At 37.8% G+C, this 14,237-nt stretch overlaps 1 protein-coding gene across 1 annotated transcript in view; it reads right to left on the bottom strand.

Moving 5' to 3' along the window:
* LOC150102413 (calmin-like) overlaps window positions 1-14,237 on the bottom strand; it is a 291,766-nt gene that overhangs the window by 80,819 nt on the left and 196,710 nt on the right. The window contains exon 4 of the mRNA XM_090399572.1: window positions 13,940-14,035. Coding sequence (XP_090255698.1) covers window positions 13,940-14,035 — 96 coding nt within the window. The remainder of the gene's footprint in view (window positions 1-13,939; window positions 14,036-14,237) is intronic.

The following is a 14,237-nucleotide window of genomic DNA, read 5'->3' as shown; positions in this document are numbered from 1 at the left end:
TGAACTCGCATGAAAATCTCTGAACAGTGCTTGAAGCATTTTAACAAGAATAACACTGATTTTGTGCATCAATTTATTACTATGGATGAGACTTGGATTCACCATTACACATTACACCATTACAGCAGTCAAAACAGTGAATAGAAGCCAGTTATTCAGTGCCAAAGAAGACAAAGTCGGTTCCATCAGCAGGAAAGGTCATGGTATCAGTGTTTTGTGATGATAAAGACATTATGTTTATTAATTATCTTGAAAAGGGTAAATCGATAACCGGAGAATATTATTCTGATCTTTCAACCAGACTAGACGAAAAAATTCATGAGAAAAGACCCGGTTTGCAGAAGAAAAAAATCATCTTTCATCAGGACAATGCACCTGCCCACAAAGTGTTTTGGCAATGGGAAAATTAAGAGCTATGCTATGAATTGTTGAAACATCTACCTAATTCCCTAGATTTGGCCCCCTCTGATTTCTATCTCTTCCCAAAATTATACTCTTCCTCGCTGGTCAGCGTTTTTCTTCGAATCAAGAGGTTATTGCAGCTGTAGAGGGATATTTTGCAGATCTTACTGAGAGCCACTACAGTGACAGGATAATGGCACAGCATTGATGGAATAAATGTATTAGAACTTTCAGACCACCCTCCTATATCCTCTAAACTTCAACTCCCTGTCCACAATTACCCCAGGTCTTTGACTTAAACTGTTTTCTGCAGTTCAGTTCATTTCCATCAGAACAGTACACAGCTTGTGATTTCTTCTCCTAAAAATGAATACCTTACAATTTTTGCTACATTAAACTGGTAGCCATTTACCTTTTCCCATACTGATAGTCTATTTAAGTCATCCTGCAGGATTTCTACATTACTTTCATTTACTATCACTCTATTTCATTTACTATCAAGAGTGATAGTAAAGGGAAGATGCCACTCTACTAGCACCTTCCCAGTACTGAGGCTTAACTTAAACAGATTGGTCAGAGGAGCTGAAAAGAGCCAATAATTGCCTTGCCCATTCTCATATTACATAGGCCAATATGCCATGGAAGAGACTTTTAAACTGTTGAGAGGTGGTTATAGGGTTGACACTGGGGAGTTCTTTCGCTTGGTTGAACAGTGGGAAGGAGTGATGACAAGAGGCCATCCCTGGAAATTACGAAAGGAAACTATGAGCAAGAGGGTAAGGAGTGGTTTCTTTGTGTGGAGGGTGATTGAGCCGTGGAATGCATTGCCTGATGGAGTGGTGGGAGCGAGAATGGTCAGTGAGTTTAAAGAGTGGTATGATAGACTTTGTGTTTCTTAGGGGGGGGGGACCTCCCCTCGATGAGTCTTGACAGACTTTATGTCTTAGGAAGGACCTCCCTTGATGAGTCTTTTGACTCCTTGGAGGCCTGAATAATAATAATAATAATAATAATAATAATAATAATAATAATGTAATCCCATGGCTATGTTTGCATTAAGGTTATGCAATACTCTAAGCACCTCCATTTCTTCAACCTCTATTCTCCTATCAGTCATTGTGACAACCGGCATTGCAATATCACCACCTGGATGGTACACCCTTCCAAATGATGACTCAGTAATTCACCTATTTGGTTTGCTTCTGTTACCTCCTCACCATCAGCACTTTTTAAAGTCATCCTTTCATAGTCATTCCTCCTTTTATTTGCCATAGTAAAACAGCTCATCAGGATTTCTTGTGATCTCATCAGATACTATGGATGAGATTTGGATTCACCATTACACATTACACCATTACAGCAGTCAAAACAGTGGAGAGAAGCTGGTTGTTCAGTGCCAAAGAAGACAAAGTCGGCTCCATCAGCAGGAAAGGCATGGTATCAGTGTTTTGGGATGCTAAAGGCATTATCCTTAAGATTCTTAAATCCAAATCCATTCAAATGCAAACTATCCTATCCTATCCTTTCGTAATTTATACTCACATGTAGACCTAGACATTTTACCGTGTAGGTATTTGGAACCAAAATCCAATCATTAACCTTTTACGCATACTTTCATATAACTTAACATATGATAGCCTAAAGGGTTGCTGCATGGAGATTTAACTCACCAAGAATAAGATTTTCCTCAAACAATCCAATCATTGGATTGTTTGAGGAAACTGATGAAGATAACTGGAACTCTGTTGGAAAATATGCACCTGAGCTCCATTCTGATGGAAATACATATACACCAATGAATCATAACCTTATATAACCTGAAAGGTTATGCACTTCGGGTTGAAAAGGTTTCATATGGTGTATCATATTGATGGCACTGGGTTGCAGGAAACTGATGAAGCTAAGGACTTGAGGATAATGGTGGACAAAGAGTTGAAGTCCAGAGGGTATATATTGCAAAAGTTGGTAAACTAGCTCAGAGACAAGTAAAGATAAGGAAGTTATTATCCCTCTTTGTAAGGCTATGATTCGGCCAATGTTGACTATTGCACACAGATTTGGTCACCTGGGTTTCTTGGGGACCAGGAGGTGGTCGAGAAGATTCAGAGATGGGTGACCAAGATAGTGAAAGGTCTGTGGAATACTCCCTATGAGGATAGATTAAAGGTTTGTGGGTTACAAAGTTTAGTTGATAGATAGAAAAGGGGGACATGATAGAATTTTTAAAATAAAACATTAAAGCGGTTTTATAAAATTGATGCAAGTGAAAATTCTCAATATATATGAGAAATAGTCAGAGAACTAGGAGCCATCCATGGAAGTTGTGTAAGGGTTAGTAGGGGGTGTGGAGACCAAATCTTTAGCATGGAGAGTTGTGAGCTAGTAGAATGGATTGCCAGAATTGGTTGTGAGTTCCCTGATGGTGAGTAGATTCAAGGAGAGGTATAATAGGATTTGTGTGTATGATGATTGATTTGGGTCTCCCATGATGAGTCTCTGGATTCCATGGAATGCCGTGGAATCCAGAGACTCATCATGGTCTCCCATGATGAGTCTCTGGATTAATAATAATAATAATGATGATAATAATGATAATAATAATATCAAATTAAAGAACTTCCTCCAAAAGACTGAACAGCTTATGTGGCTAAAAATAATATTGTTTTTTGAGATAATGAACATATATTATCTAATTAATTAGTTCCCAGCAAGTCCATATCAAATCTATCAAATCTTTATCTAAAAACCGAAATGAGAAATTCCTTTCAACTGCTGCATAAATATTTTCATCAACCTATAAATGCTCATTGCAACTGATATTCATGTTATCTCAAGTAAGTGTTGCTTCGTTGGTGAATAAAGTGTGCCTGTGCATATCAAGGTTTGTGAGTATCCAACAACAAAAGTTCACTCATGGCTCATAATCAGCTTCTTTAAGATAGGGAGTCCAAGGACTCATCGAGGGAGGGCACCTGCTCTACAACTCTATCTCCACTACTCAATCCACCAACTGACCGCAACTACACCAACACTATCTACCGCTGACCACCACCACTGGTATTTCTACAGACACTCACAAACATTCATGCCCACAACGGGATTTGAACCCGCAGCCTTTTGGCTGGAGAGCAGATACACTGACCACTCGACCAGCCAGGCCGAGTGGTCAGCGTAATTCCTGCAAATGGTATGAATGTAAATGCTTTTTATCTAGAATCCTAACAATGACCGAGGATATTCCAGAACTGGACCAAGTGGTTACCTTGTACTGTTCAAAGTACATTAACTACATTAACTTAATGATTAATCATGTTCAGATAAAACACTAAATGATACAATTTCCTGCAGATGTCAGAATATATAATAAAAACATTTCTATCAGGACAGAAACAAAAGTAATCAGGGTATTGTTACTCTCAGGAAACTGTTATTGTAAATATAGTAGACAGAATATTCTTCATTTAAAAACTTAGCCAGCTTTGCTTGAGTTTTTAAACTTGATATTTGATAGAACTGTTTACAAGGTCTGCAAATGATTCTAAGAACTAGACTACAATGTGTGCATGCTTAAGCAATGTACAGGTAATAGCAGCCACATAAATGACCATATCTCACCCCCTATTCAGAATCAGAACTATATCAATATTAAATTTTATACTTATGATCAATCAAAGAATCAGCCCATGAAGTTTCTAGATTCCTTGTGGGGACATCCTCTATATATAAACTGTGTGTGTGGGTGTAAATCAATAAGTACCATCCACCATTATATTTTGGATTAAACCAATAAGAATACAATTTGGTTGGCTAAATCCCAAATTGCCAGCCTGTGCTCATTTCAGTATCCAGGATACCTGGATACTGAATAAATTTATATGGAATGAAAGAGAAATTAGTCAAAACACTAAAGCAGTTGTATACAAGTGGGTTTTCAATTTTAACTTACAGATCAGTGAGCTGAGTTAGAAATAAAACACTTGATCAAAGAATGGAGCCCGCAGAGATGGGAATTTTGAGAAAGATTAGAGAAGTGAATAGATGTCATCAATGGCAGAATCATATTAAAAATTAGGATATTAGGAAGAAAGTGGATATCATTATCATTCAGGAATGTATTAGGAAAGTCAATCTCAGGTGGTTCTCCCTTCTACGTATTAGGCCTACTGGCCTGTTACAGAGCTATCTTAAACCCTTGTAAATAGTATCCGTCCTGAGGATAAGGTGACTAGCCCTATGCCTCCCAGAATATTCTATGGCTGTAGCTGTGTGTGTTCACGGGACCAGTTTGCCTGCTTGCAGGAGAAAAAAACCAGATAAACTGGGGAGAAAAACCTTTTTGCCCATGCCAAAAATGGCTAACTTGGCTATGTCTGAGAAAGATCCTTAAGCTCTTCATGCCGGTGACAGGAATTGAACCCAGGACACTCTTTTCCCAAACATATGGTTGCGTAGCGCATGGCCACTAGGCTAACCACGCGGACATGGTTAGTCTAGTGGCTATGGAAGAATGGAGAAAAAAGGTTATCAAAACAAGTGTTTTTCAGCATATTGGCAGGAAATGACCCTGAGGAAGACCAACGTCTGTCTAGATTAATACAGTAAGAAGTGCCTTAGAAGACTGAAATATAAGATTTGACAATACTGCAGTCTTGACAGATAACAGATTAATTTGAAGGAAAACTGTTGATAAGAAGTTAGCAGTTATGGAACATTTTCATGTAGTACTATCATCATATTTTGCATATCTCTTGTGAGGATATATCAGGAATAAATTTAAGGATGATGATATACTGATAAAGCTGAAAACCTACAATAAACTATCCCTTATTACCATTTATCAGAAAGGACTTCCTAGCTCATAAGGTGAATATAGTACAATATATATATATATATATATATATCCTATCTTTCCCCTCTGTCCTAGGATGGGTTGAGTTCCTTCCTAATGAGGAGTTACTGGCGTATTAATGCAGTCAGTTCACCACTCCTCTGCTGCATCCCCTAAGGGTGATATTTATGACTGTATACCGTGTGTGTTCCCGGGACCGGTTTGCCTGCTTGCGAGATGAAAAACCCCAGATAAACTGGGGGAAACCCTACTGTCCATGCCCCAACTAGCTAACTTGGTAATGGCTGAGGAAGATCCTTGGGCTCCTCACATCATCGACAGGAATCGAACCTAGGACACTCCTTCCCCAGGCATATGGTTGCGAAGTGCATAGGCACTAGCTAACTGCACAGACAATATATATATATATATATATATATATATATATATATATATATATATATATATATATATATATATATATATATATATATATATATTGTTAACCTAGTGGTTGCGAAGCGCAGTTAGCTTAGTGGCTATGCGCTTCGCAACCATATGCCTGGGGAAGGAGTGTCCTAGGTTCGATTCCCGTCGGTGACGTGAGGAGCTGAAGGATCTTCCTCAGCCAGAGCCAAGTTAGCCAGTCTTGGGCGTGGACAGTAGGGTTTTTTCCCCAGTTTATTCTGGGGTTTTTCATCCCGCAAAGCAGGCAAACTGGCCTTGAGAACTCAACACTACAGGCCAAAGGATACACCGGGGCATAGGGCTGACCACCTTATCCTATAAACGGATTGAGGTCCGATGATCAATGGACCTTCGACACCGCATGGTAAAAGAGGGTATAAAGAAGATGAAGATGATGATATATATATATATATATATATATATATATTCAAGATAATATATTTTAATTAAAAGATTTAATGACTAAAACCAAGAATAATAGTAAGGTTTTATTGAAATAAAAACACAACTAGTTTCGGCTTTTGAGAGCCTTCTTCAGCTGTCTTCTAAGAATAGGAAACAGTAATAAAAACACTGAAGTTTAAAACTGTGAAGCACAGGAAAATTGCACTACATAATTGACATGAAAAAACGTTGTATTTACATTTACGTTGTTCTTACAAATGTGGCATTTTTTGTTGAGTGCGTGCTTGCAGACTCTTGCAAATGCCAGTACCGAACAACAGCAGAGTGACTATCAGGAATGTTGTAGCTCAAATTGTTATTTAAATGTTCACAATTAAGAATGATTTCTCTGGACTCCACAATTTTTTTCTCAAACTTATCATGGCAACGAAAGATGTTTTTGGATCTATCCCAGCCGACTGAATGACCCTGGTGTTCATCATCAGGATTGTTCGAAAAAAGAACATGACTAGACAAGGCACTGGCATGTGTTCTTTTGTAAGAGATGTCTCTCTTGTGTTCCTCCATACGTAATTCAATAGATTTATTTGTTTGACCAAAATAAGGGATATTATAATCACACCATATCTTATATATACGCCAGGATACTTCAGATTATGATGACGAGGATTTGCATGGCTTACTAGCGAGCGGATTTTTGGAAGTGTAGTGAATTAGGTTCTGATGTTATACTTTTTAAGAACTTTAGCTAATTTTTTGGAAACTGAACTGATGTATGGGATGGAAATGTTACCCTTAAAGTTAGTTATTTCTTCAGTGCAGTGGCTAGGAGGATTTAAGAAGAAATTTTTTAATAGTTTTATCAGAATATCCATTTTGTCTAAAGACATGAGAGAGGTAATTAATTTCTTTTTGAAGTTCATCTGGGTCATTCAGAAGAGAGCATGCTCTATTACTATTACTATTACTATTATTACGGGCAACTCCAGGGAGTCATTAGACTCATCGAGGGAGGCCCCAAATCATATTCATCACAACTATCTGACATTCATACAGTATCTATCATACCTCGCCTTAAACTCATTCACTGTCACAGCATCCACTACAGACTCAGGGAGCGCATTCCACTCATTCACTACTCTAAAAGTAAAGAACCCAGCTCTAACACCTTTACTAACCACACTTTTGTCCAGTTTCCATGGATGTCCCCTAGTCCTCCCACAACCAGCCCTGTTCTCAAAAATATCTTCTGAATTAATTTTATAGAAACCTTTCAGTAATTTGAATGTCTCAATCATATCTCCCCTCCTCCGCCTATCAACCAATTTTTGCAACCCACAAATCCTCAACCTGTTCTCATACGGTTCATTCCACAGACCTGCTATCATCTTGGTCACTCGCCTCTGGATCCTCTCCACCTCCTCCCCATCAAGAAGAAACCTAGGTGACAAATCTGAGCACAGTAGTCTAGAAGGGGTCTTATCAAGGCTCGATAGAGAGGAACAATAACCTGCTTGTCTCTGCTTGTCAACGTATTCTTCAGCAACCAAGTGATTTGATGAGCTGTTTTGGTCACTTTTGCAATGTGTCCCCTAAATTTCAATTCCTTATCCACCAACACTCCTAAATCTCGTGCCTCATCAATTTCCTGGAGCTGGGTTCCACCAATGCAGTAAACTGCCGCCAATCTTTTCACCCCAAAATGCATAACCTTACATTTTGCCACATTAAACTGACATCCATTCTCCTTAGCCCAGACCTCCAATCTATCCAAATCATCCTGCAAAATTTTGACGTCATCTGCATTCACTATTGCCCTACCCAACTTCGCATCATCCGCAAACAAATGAACTGTTCCTCTCAGATCATTTCCTATATCATTTATGAACAAATTAAACAGCAGTGGTCCAAGAACAGATCCTTGTGGCACACCACTAGTCACAGGCCGTCTTGTGGACTCTACTCCCGAGTAAACCACTCTCTGATATCTCTCCGTCAACCACCCTCCTATCCATCTCACCAACCCTATGTCCATTCCCATATGCTGCAATTTACTGATTAGAATTCCATGTGGAATCCTGTCAAAGGCCTTGGCAAGGTCCAGTAGAATCACCGTAAACCCATTACCCTTATCCAGTTCAGCCGTCACTGTGTTATAATACGTGAGCAAGTTACTGAGGCATGACCTACCCTTCACAAAACCATGCTGTCCCCGATACAGTATCCAATTTTCTTCTATCCAATCTTGTATTTTCCTCTTGACTATTTTCTCTAAGACCTTGACAATGATTCCTGATATGCTAATCAGTCGGTAATTTACAACAGCAGTCTTGGAACCACCTTTATGCAGTGGAACTATTTTCCCCTCTTTCCACCCGCTCGGGACTAACCCAGACCCGAGACTCAAATTAAACAAAATGGTCAAGGGTACTGACAATTCTTTAGCTGCTTCTCGTACAACACGAGCTGGTATACCATCCAATCCCACAGATGTATTGACATTGAGGTTATGCAATAGACTACTCACCTCCACTTCATTAACCACAATTCTCGTATAATCTACTGGTTTATTCGTTTCTGCAATGTCACCACCTGGATGATATACTTTTGCAAAGTGCTCACTCAGTAACTCAACTATCTCAACTGATTCAGTTACCTCCCTACCTTCGGCATTCTTTAAAATCAATCTGCCATGTACATTTTTCCTTTTACTTGCTACATATCTAAAAAACTGTTTAGGGTTCTCTTTAGCCTGCATGGCCAATGTTCTTTCGTAATCCTTTTTTGCTTTTCTTACCACACTCGTCACCCTTCTGGCCTGCGCTTTATACCGTTCATGTGCCTGCCGGTCACCCTTCTCCTTAAATTCCCTCCATAGTTGTTTCTTTTTTTGCAACTCAAGCTTAATGGTGTTATTCATCCATTTAACCCCTACTTGATTTATTATTCAGACTCTAGGCATACAGTCAGCCATTGCTTCATGCAAGCACTTTTTAACTACCTCCCATGCACTATCAACTTCTAGTCCTTGCAGTTGTACATGCCATGGCACTGAACCAATCAAACTCCTAAGCTTGTCGTACTTTCCCGCCCGATAATTCCACATGTACCCTGTCTTAATTGAAAATTCTACACCTTTAGCCACCTCCCAAGTTAAGACCCTATGATCACTCTCACCGATTGGTGGCAATGTGGTCATATTTGTTACACCCAAATCCTCAGATGTAATTACTAGGTCAAGCACTCTCTGACCCCTAGTATTTTCCATTACATGCTGTCGCAGATAGTTATCCCTTAATAACCGCATAAAATCCAGTTCCTTCCTCCCGTGTGTCCTCTCCTCACTCCAATCAATGCGACCATAGTTGAAATCTCCCATAATAATCACCCTCCTTCCACCCATTTCTTCTATTTGCTTGTGCATACTGTCACCACCATCTTTTCCATCACCTGGTCTATAGCAGCACCCAATTGTATATTTAGTTCTGCTAGCCACAATCTCACACCAAATGGCCTCAAATGTGCTCTTTTCTCTATCCTGCAATTCAACTTCTATTCTCCTTGGCTGGAGCTCATCAGCTATCATCAACAATACTCCTCCCCCCCATTTTATTCTCTCTGTCATTCCTGAACACACTATACCCATCACATTCAATCCCACTAGTTATATCATCTACAGTCAGCCATGTTTCACTAATACCTATAACCTGTGGTCTGGAAGTGCCAACCATGGCCAAAAACTCTTCCTTCTTGTTCCTAATACTCCTAGTATTAGTGTACATGAATTTAAGACCCCCATTAGCCCCAACCCTACCTTGATGCCTTATATTAACTATCCCACTCTGATTTGTTGTCCTTATTTGCTCTGGCATATTATATTCATTCTTACATTCAACTGCCTCCATAAGGACTGTATCTCTACCACCCCCTAACAAATCTAGTTTCCCTGAATTTGCACATCCACTACATTCAGCAACACTTTCTCAAGTCTTCTTACACCGTAACCATTCAAATGCAAGCCATCCATCTTATATAGATCCTTTCGCCCATCAAACTCACTCCACACATCCACAAATTCCACACCACTCGTCATACATAACCCATGCATAAAGTCATTTGCAATTATAGCCCTCCTTTTAAACATTTCACTGTCATACCGTGGCAAAAGACTAATCATTCTAACTCTCTCACTCTTTTCTTTTGCTACCTCAAACAATTCATTCAGGTCTTCTATCATTTCCATTTTATCTCCTTTCAAATCATTCGTACCTGCAACAACAATCATTTCTTTCACCCTTTCCTTTTGCTCTCTAATAGACGCAGTTACGTCCTTTATGGTCGCATCAGGTTGGTACGATTTTGTCAAGTCCTCTACTAACACACCTCGTACTAACGAGTCTCCATACAGCACTCTATCCTTCATTTTGTTCATGTTCACATTCATATGTCTATTTTTCCTGTCATACCTTTTATTATTGGTTGGTTCATTCAGTCTACTTTTGTTCATGCACTCTAGCTGCTGTTTTGCTCTTTCTATCGCACTATTCAACAACGCAATCTCACTCAATGCATCTATCTCATCTTTTTTGTTCTCTGAGAAACTCTTTATACTATCATTCACACTTTCTACATTCATACTCTCACAATTTTCATGTACAACCTTGCCGTTTCTTGTCATATCCCTATTTCCTTCATTTTGAAGGTTGACAAAAATATCACACTCACGATCCGAAATACACTTCAATTCCGCATTCTCCCTACATTTTCTACACACATTCAATCCTTTATCATCATCTAACCACACTCCGACCGCACTCCGCAAAGCGTACATTTCACAGCTAGTACACTGACTCATTTCTTTTATGCTACCGTTCTTAGATAACGATGGCGAACCTTCATTACTGGCCGCCATTTTCCTACGCACAGGTGCCATATTTATCTGTAACGTGTTTTGTCAAATTAAACGTTATAACACACCAAAATAAGACGCACTAAAATACGCAAGGCAAACAAAACAAAACTACACAATATTAAGTAATTTGTATCGATAACTGAAAATGATACTTATCTTATCTTGAGCTTGCACGAACACTACTCATTACGAATTCATCTAGCGGCGATTTCCGACATAGATTATGTTATAAAACACTTAGTACACTAACCACGTTAATAAAGCTCTAATAATATACCAAAATTATTGAATCCAAAACACCAAAACAAAAAAATTGAATCCAAAACACCAATAAATCAACAAAAAACACAAATCTCTCAGGAGCTCTCCGATAGCACGACCGTTCACCCTCTATGTCCCAAGGCAGAAATAGTTTCAAGTTTTTGTGGAGGAAAATGATGGGACTGACTGTGAAGATATCTATTAGTTTGCGTAGGTTTTCTATGCCATGGAGATTCTAAATTTTCCAGAGCAGCGTGAAAGTTTTATATCCAGGAATGGTAGGGAATTGTCATATTCAAGTTCGACTGTGAATTTTATATTAGGATGCTGATTATTGAAATGATTAAGAAAATTCATGAGAGAATTATGGCCGTGACTCCAAATAATAAAAATATCATCTACATAGCATTTCCAAAGTTTGGTTTAAATGAGAAGGATGATATAGCTTTAGTTTCAAAATCCTCCAAGTAAATGTTAGCAAGTATAGGAGTAAAGGGTTGCCCATCGCAAGACCTTGGTTCTGTTTGTAGATGGTGTCTTGATATCGGAAGTAACCAGACTTAACACAATGGGTTAGTAAAGCAAACATTTTTTTGGATAATTTGTTCTTCAGTAATATTAGCAATTCTTCTGTAGGGACATTTGTAAATAAGGAAACTATGTCAAAACTTGCTATAATGTCATTACTGATTTTGTTTAATATATTTTGAGGAGAGTGACAGGATTACAGGTGCAATTTCTGCAATATACTACTCATACGAGTGTCAGCACATGAGTATCAATAAAAATGCACTAATAAAACCAATTATATGGGCACTGGAGATATGCATTCTGTTAATTTAGTAGCTTTGTATTTCTAAAGTTGAAAGTACCTGTATTATAGGACTGCAAAGTTGATATTTTATCCTTCACTTTTGCATTTTAAGTATTTAAATTAAGATTCTGCATTTGAATTAAATTAATATTATCACTTTACCTTACAATTTTTTTTGGAAGTTCATTTTGCACTTGGTTACACTATGATAAATTTTGTTTAATCCTTTATCCAAGTGTAAGCAAACAAAGTTTGCAACTGAAAATATCTTCAGGACTGAGGTAAGGTGGTACAACACCAGGCAACTCCGAGCAAAGGTGGACCAAGCTCTCACCACTCCTTGTCTCAGTATCTCCCATAATGCAAAGCACATCTCCTTGCGGACATGTATACTGCTATGCATTAAGGGAAGGGCCACTACCCAGACCAGTTTCGACCTTTATTGAGGTCTCGTCAGTGCAGGGCAGACCCAAACGTGAAGATACTAAGGCAGAAGGAGAGGTCGTGTTTACGAGTTGCCAACAGGTGTACCACCTTATTATTGAATTACTCTGGATTTAGAGAAAGATGTTGAAAGTTTATTTTGCACTTAGTTAGACTATAATAAATTTAGTTTAATCCTATATCCAAGTGTAAGCAAACAAAGTTTTGCACCTGAAAATATCTTCAGGACTGAGATAAGGTGGTACAACACCAAGCCAAGGTGGACCAAGCTCTCATCACTCCTTGTCTCAGTATCTCCCATAATGCAAAGCACATCTCCTTGTGGACATGTATAAAGTTATGCATTAAGGGAAGGGCCACTACCCAGACCAGTTTCAATCTTTATTGAGGTCTCGTCAGTGGGAGGCAGAGCCAGAAGTGGGGATACTAAGGCAGAAGCAATGGAAAGGTCATATGTAGTTATACGAGTTGCCAAAAGGTGTACCACCTTGTTATTAATTCTTCTTTTATCCATCGTTGGTCATGTCTTCAAGCAATATTATATTGCTTAACAAGATTATATATATATATATATATATATATATATATATATATATATATATATATATATATATATATATATATATATATATATATATATATATAGTGCCACACCCAGAGGGGGGCCAGGGGGCCCTGGCTCCCCAAAGAAAAAGGAAAGAACACTCGAAAATTTTCCAAAAATCATTTTCTAATTAAAATTCATAGTAGTCTTCATATATATATATTAGTAGTCTTCATATATTCATATATATCTATATATCTTTGTTTTATGAAGAATTAAATGACTAGAACCGAGATTTAAGTAAAAAGGTTTTAATATAAACACGCTACTAGTTTTGGCCTGTAACAGCCTTCTTCAGGTGACATTATAAAAGAAAAAACACTAAACATTGAGGGTTAAAAGACTATGAACAACACAGACAGTCTTTATACATAATTAGCATGAAAACATTTTCATGCTAATTATGTATAAAGACTGTCTGTGTTGTTCATAGTCTTTTAACCCTCAATGTTTAGTGTTTTTTCTTTTATAATGTCACCTGAAGAAGGCTGTTACAGGCCAAAACTAGTAGCGTGTTTATATTAAAACCTTTTTACTTAAATCTCGGTTCTAGTCATTTAATTCTTCATAAAACTATGTATGTTAACCGAGTCAATGATCATTCTGTCATCTATATATCTATCTATCTATATATATATACACACACAAATAGAGAAATTATGTATCTAGGTGCAAATATTGCACATAATACTATTTTCAACACTAACCCTCAATAAAAAATATTCTGTGTCAAAACAGTATACAAAGATATAAATATCATATTTGTTTCATATAAATAATGTCATTTAGAGTGATACATACCAGCCTTTCACCAGAAAGATACTCTACTAAAGCTATTAATTTTTTTCCATCCCTGAGGTCTTCAATCAAATCATTAACTCGCAGTGGTGGATCATGCTTAAAAAAAAAAATCAGATTCTTCAAACATACTCATAAAAATGAATATCAAATATTAAACAATGTTATATTTTAATGAATGATTCTTAAAATATATTTCCTTTTTATCACTACTTTAAGGTGCAACCTGTTGAAGCATGTGTAAACACTCACTTTATTTGGTATATGAGAAAAGGGCACTATTACTTAAAATAATAAAATA

Source organism: Typopeltis vanoorti, chromosome 10 (genome assembly GCF_054136105.1).
Source record: "Typopeltis vanoorti isolate ZY-2024b chromosome 10, IOZ_Tvanoo_1.0, whole genome shotgun sequence".
Classification (NCBI taxonomy): Eukaryota; Metazoa; Arthropoda; class Arachnida; order Uropygi; family Thelyphonidae; genus Typopeltis; species Typopeltis vanoorti.
The sequence above is the reverse complement of the archived record's forward strand: the minus strand, read 5'-3'. Positions and strand labels throughout refer to the sequence as shown.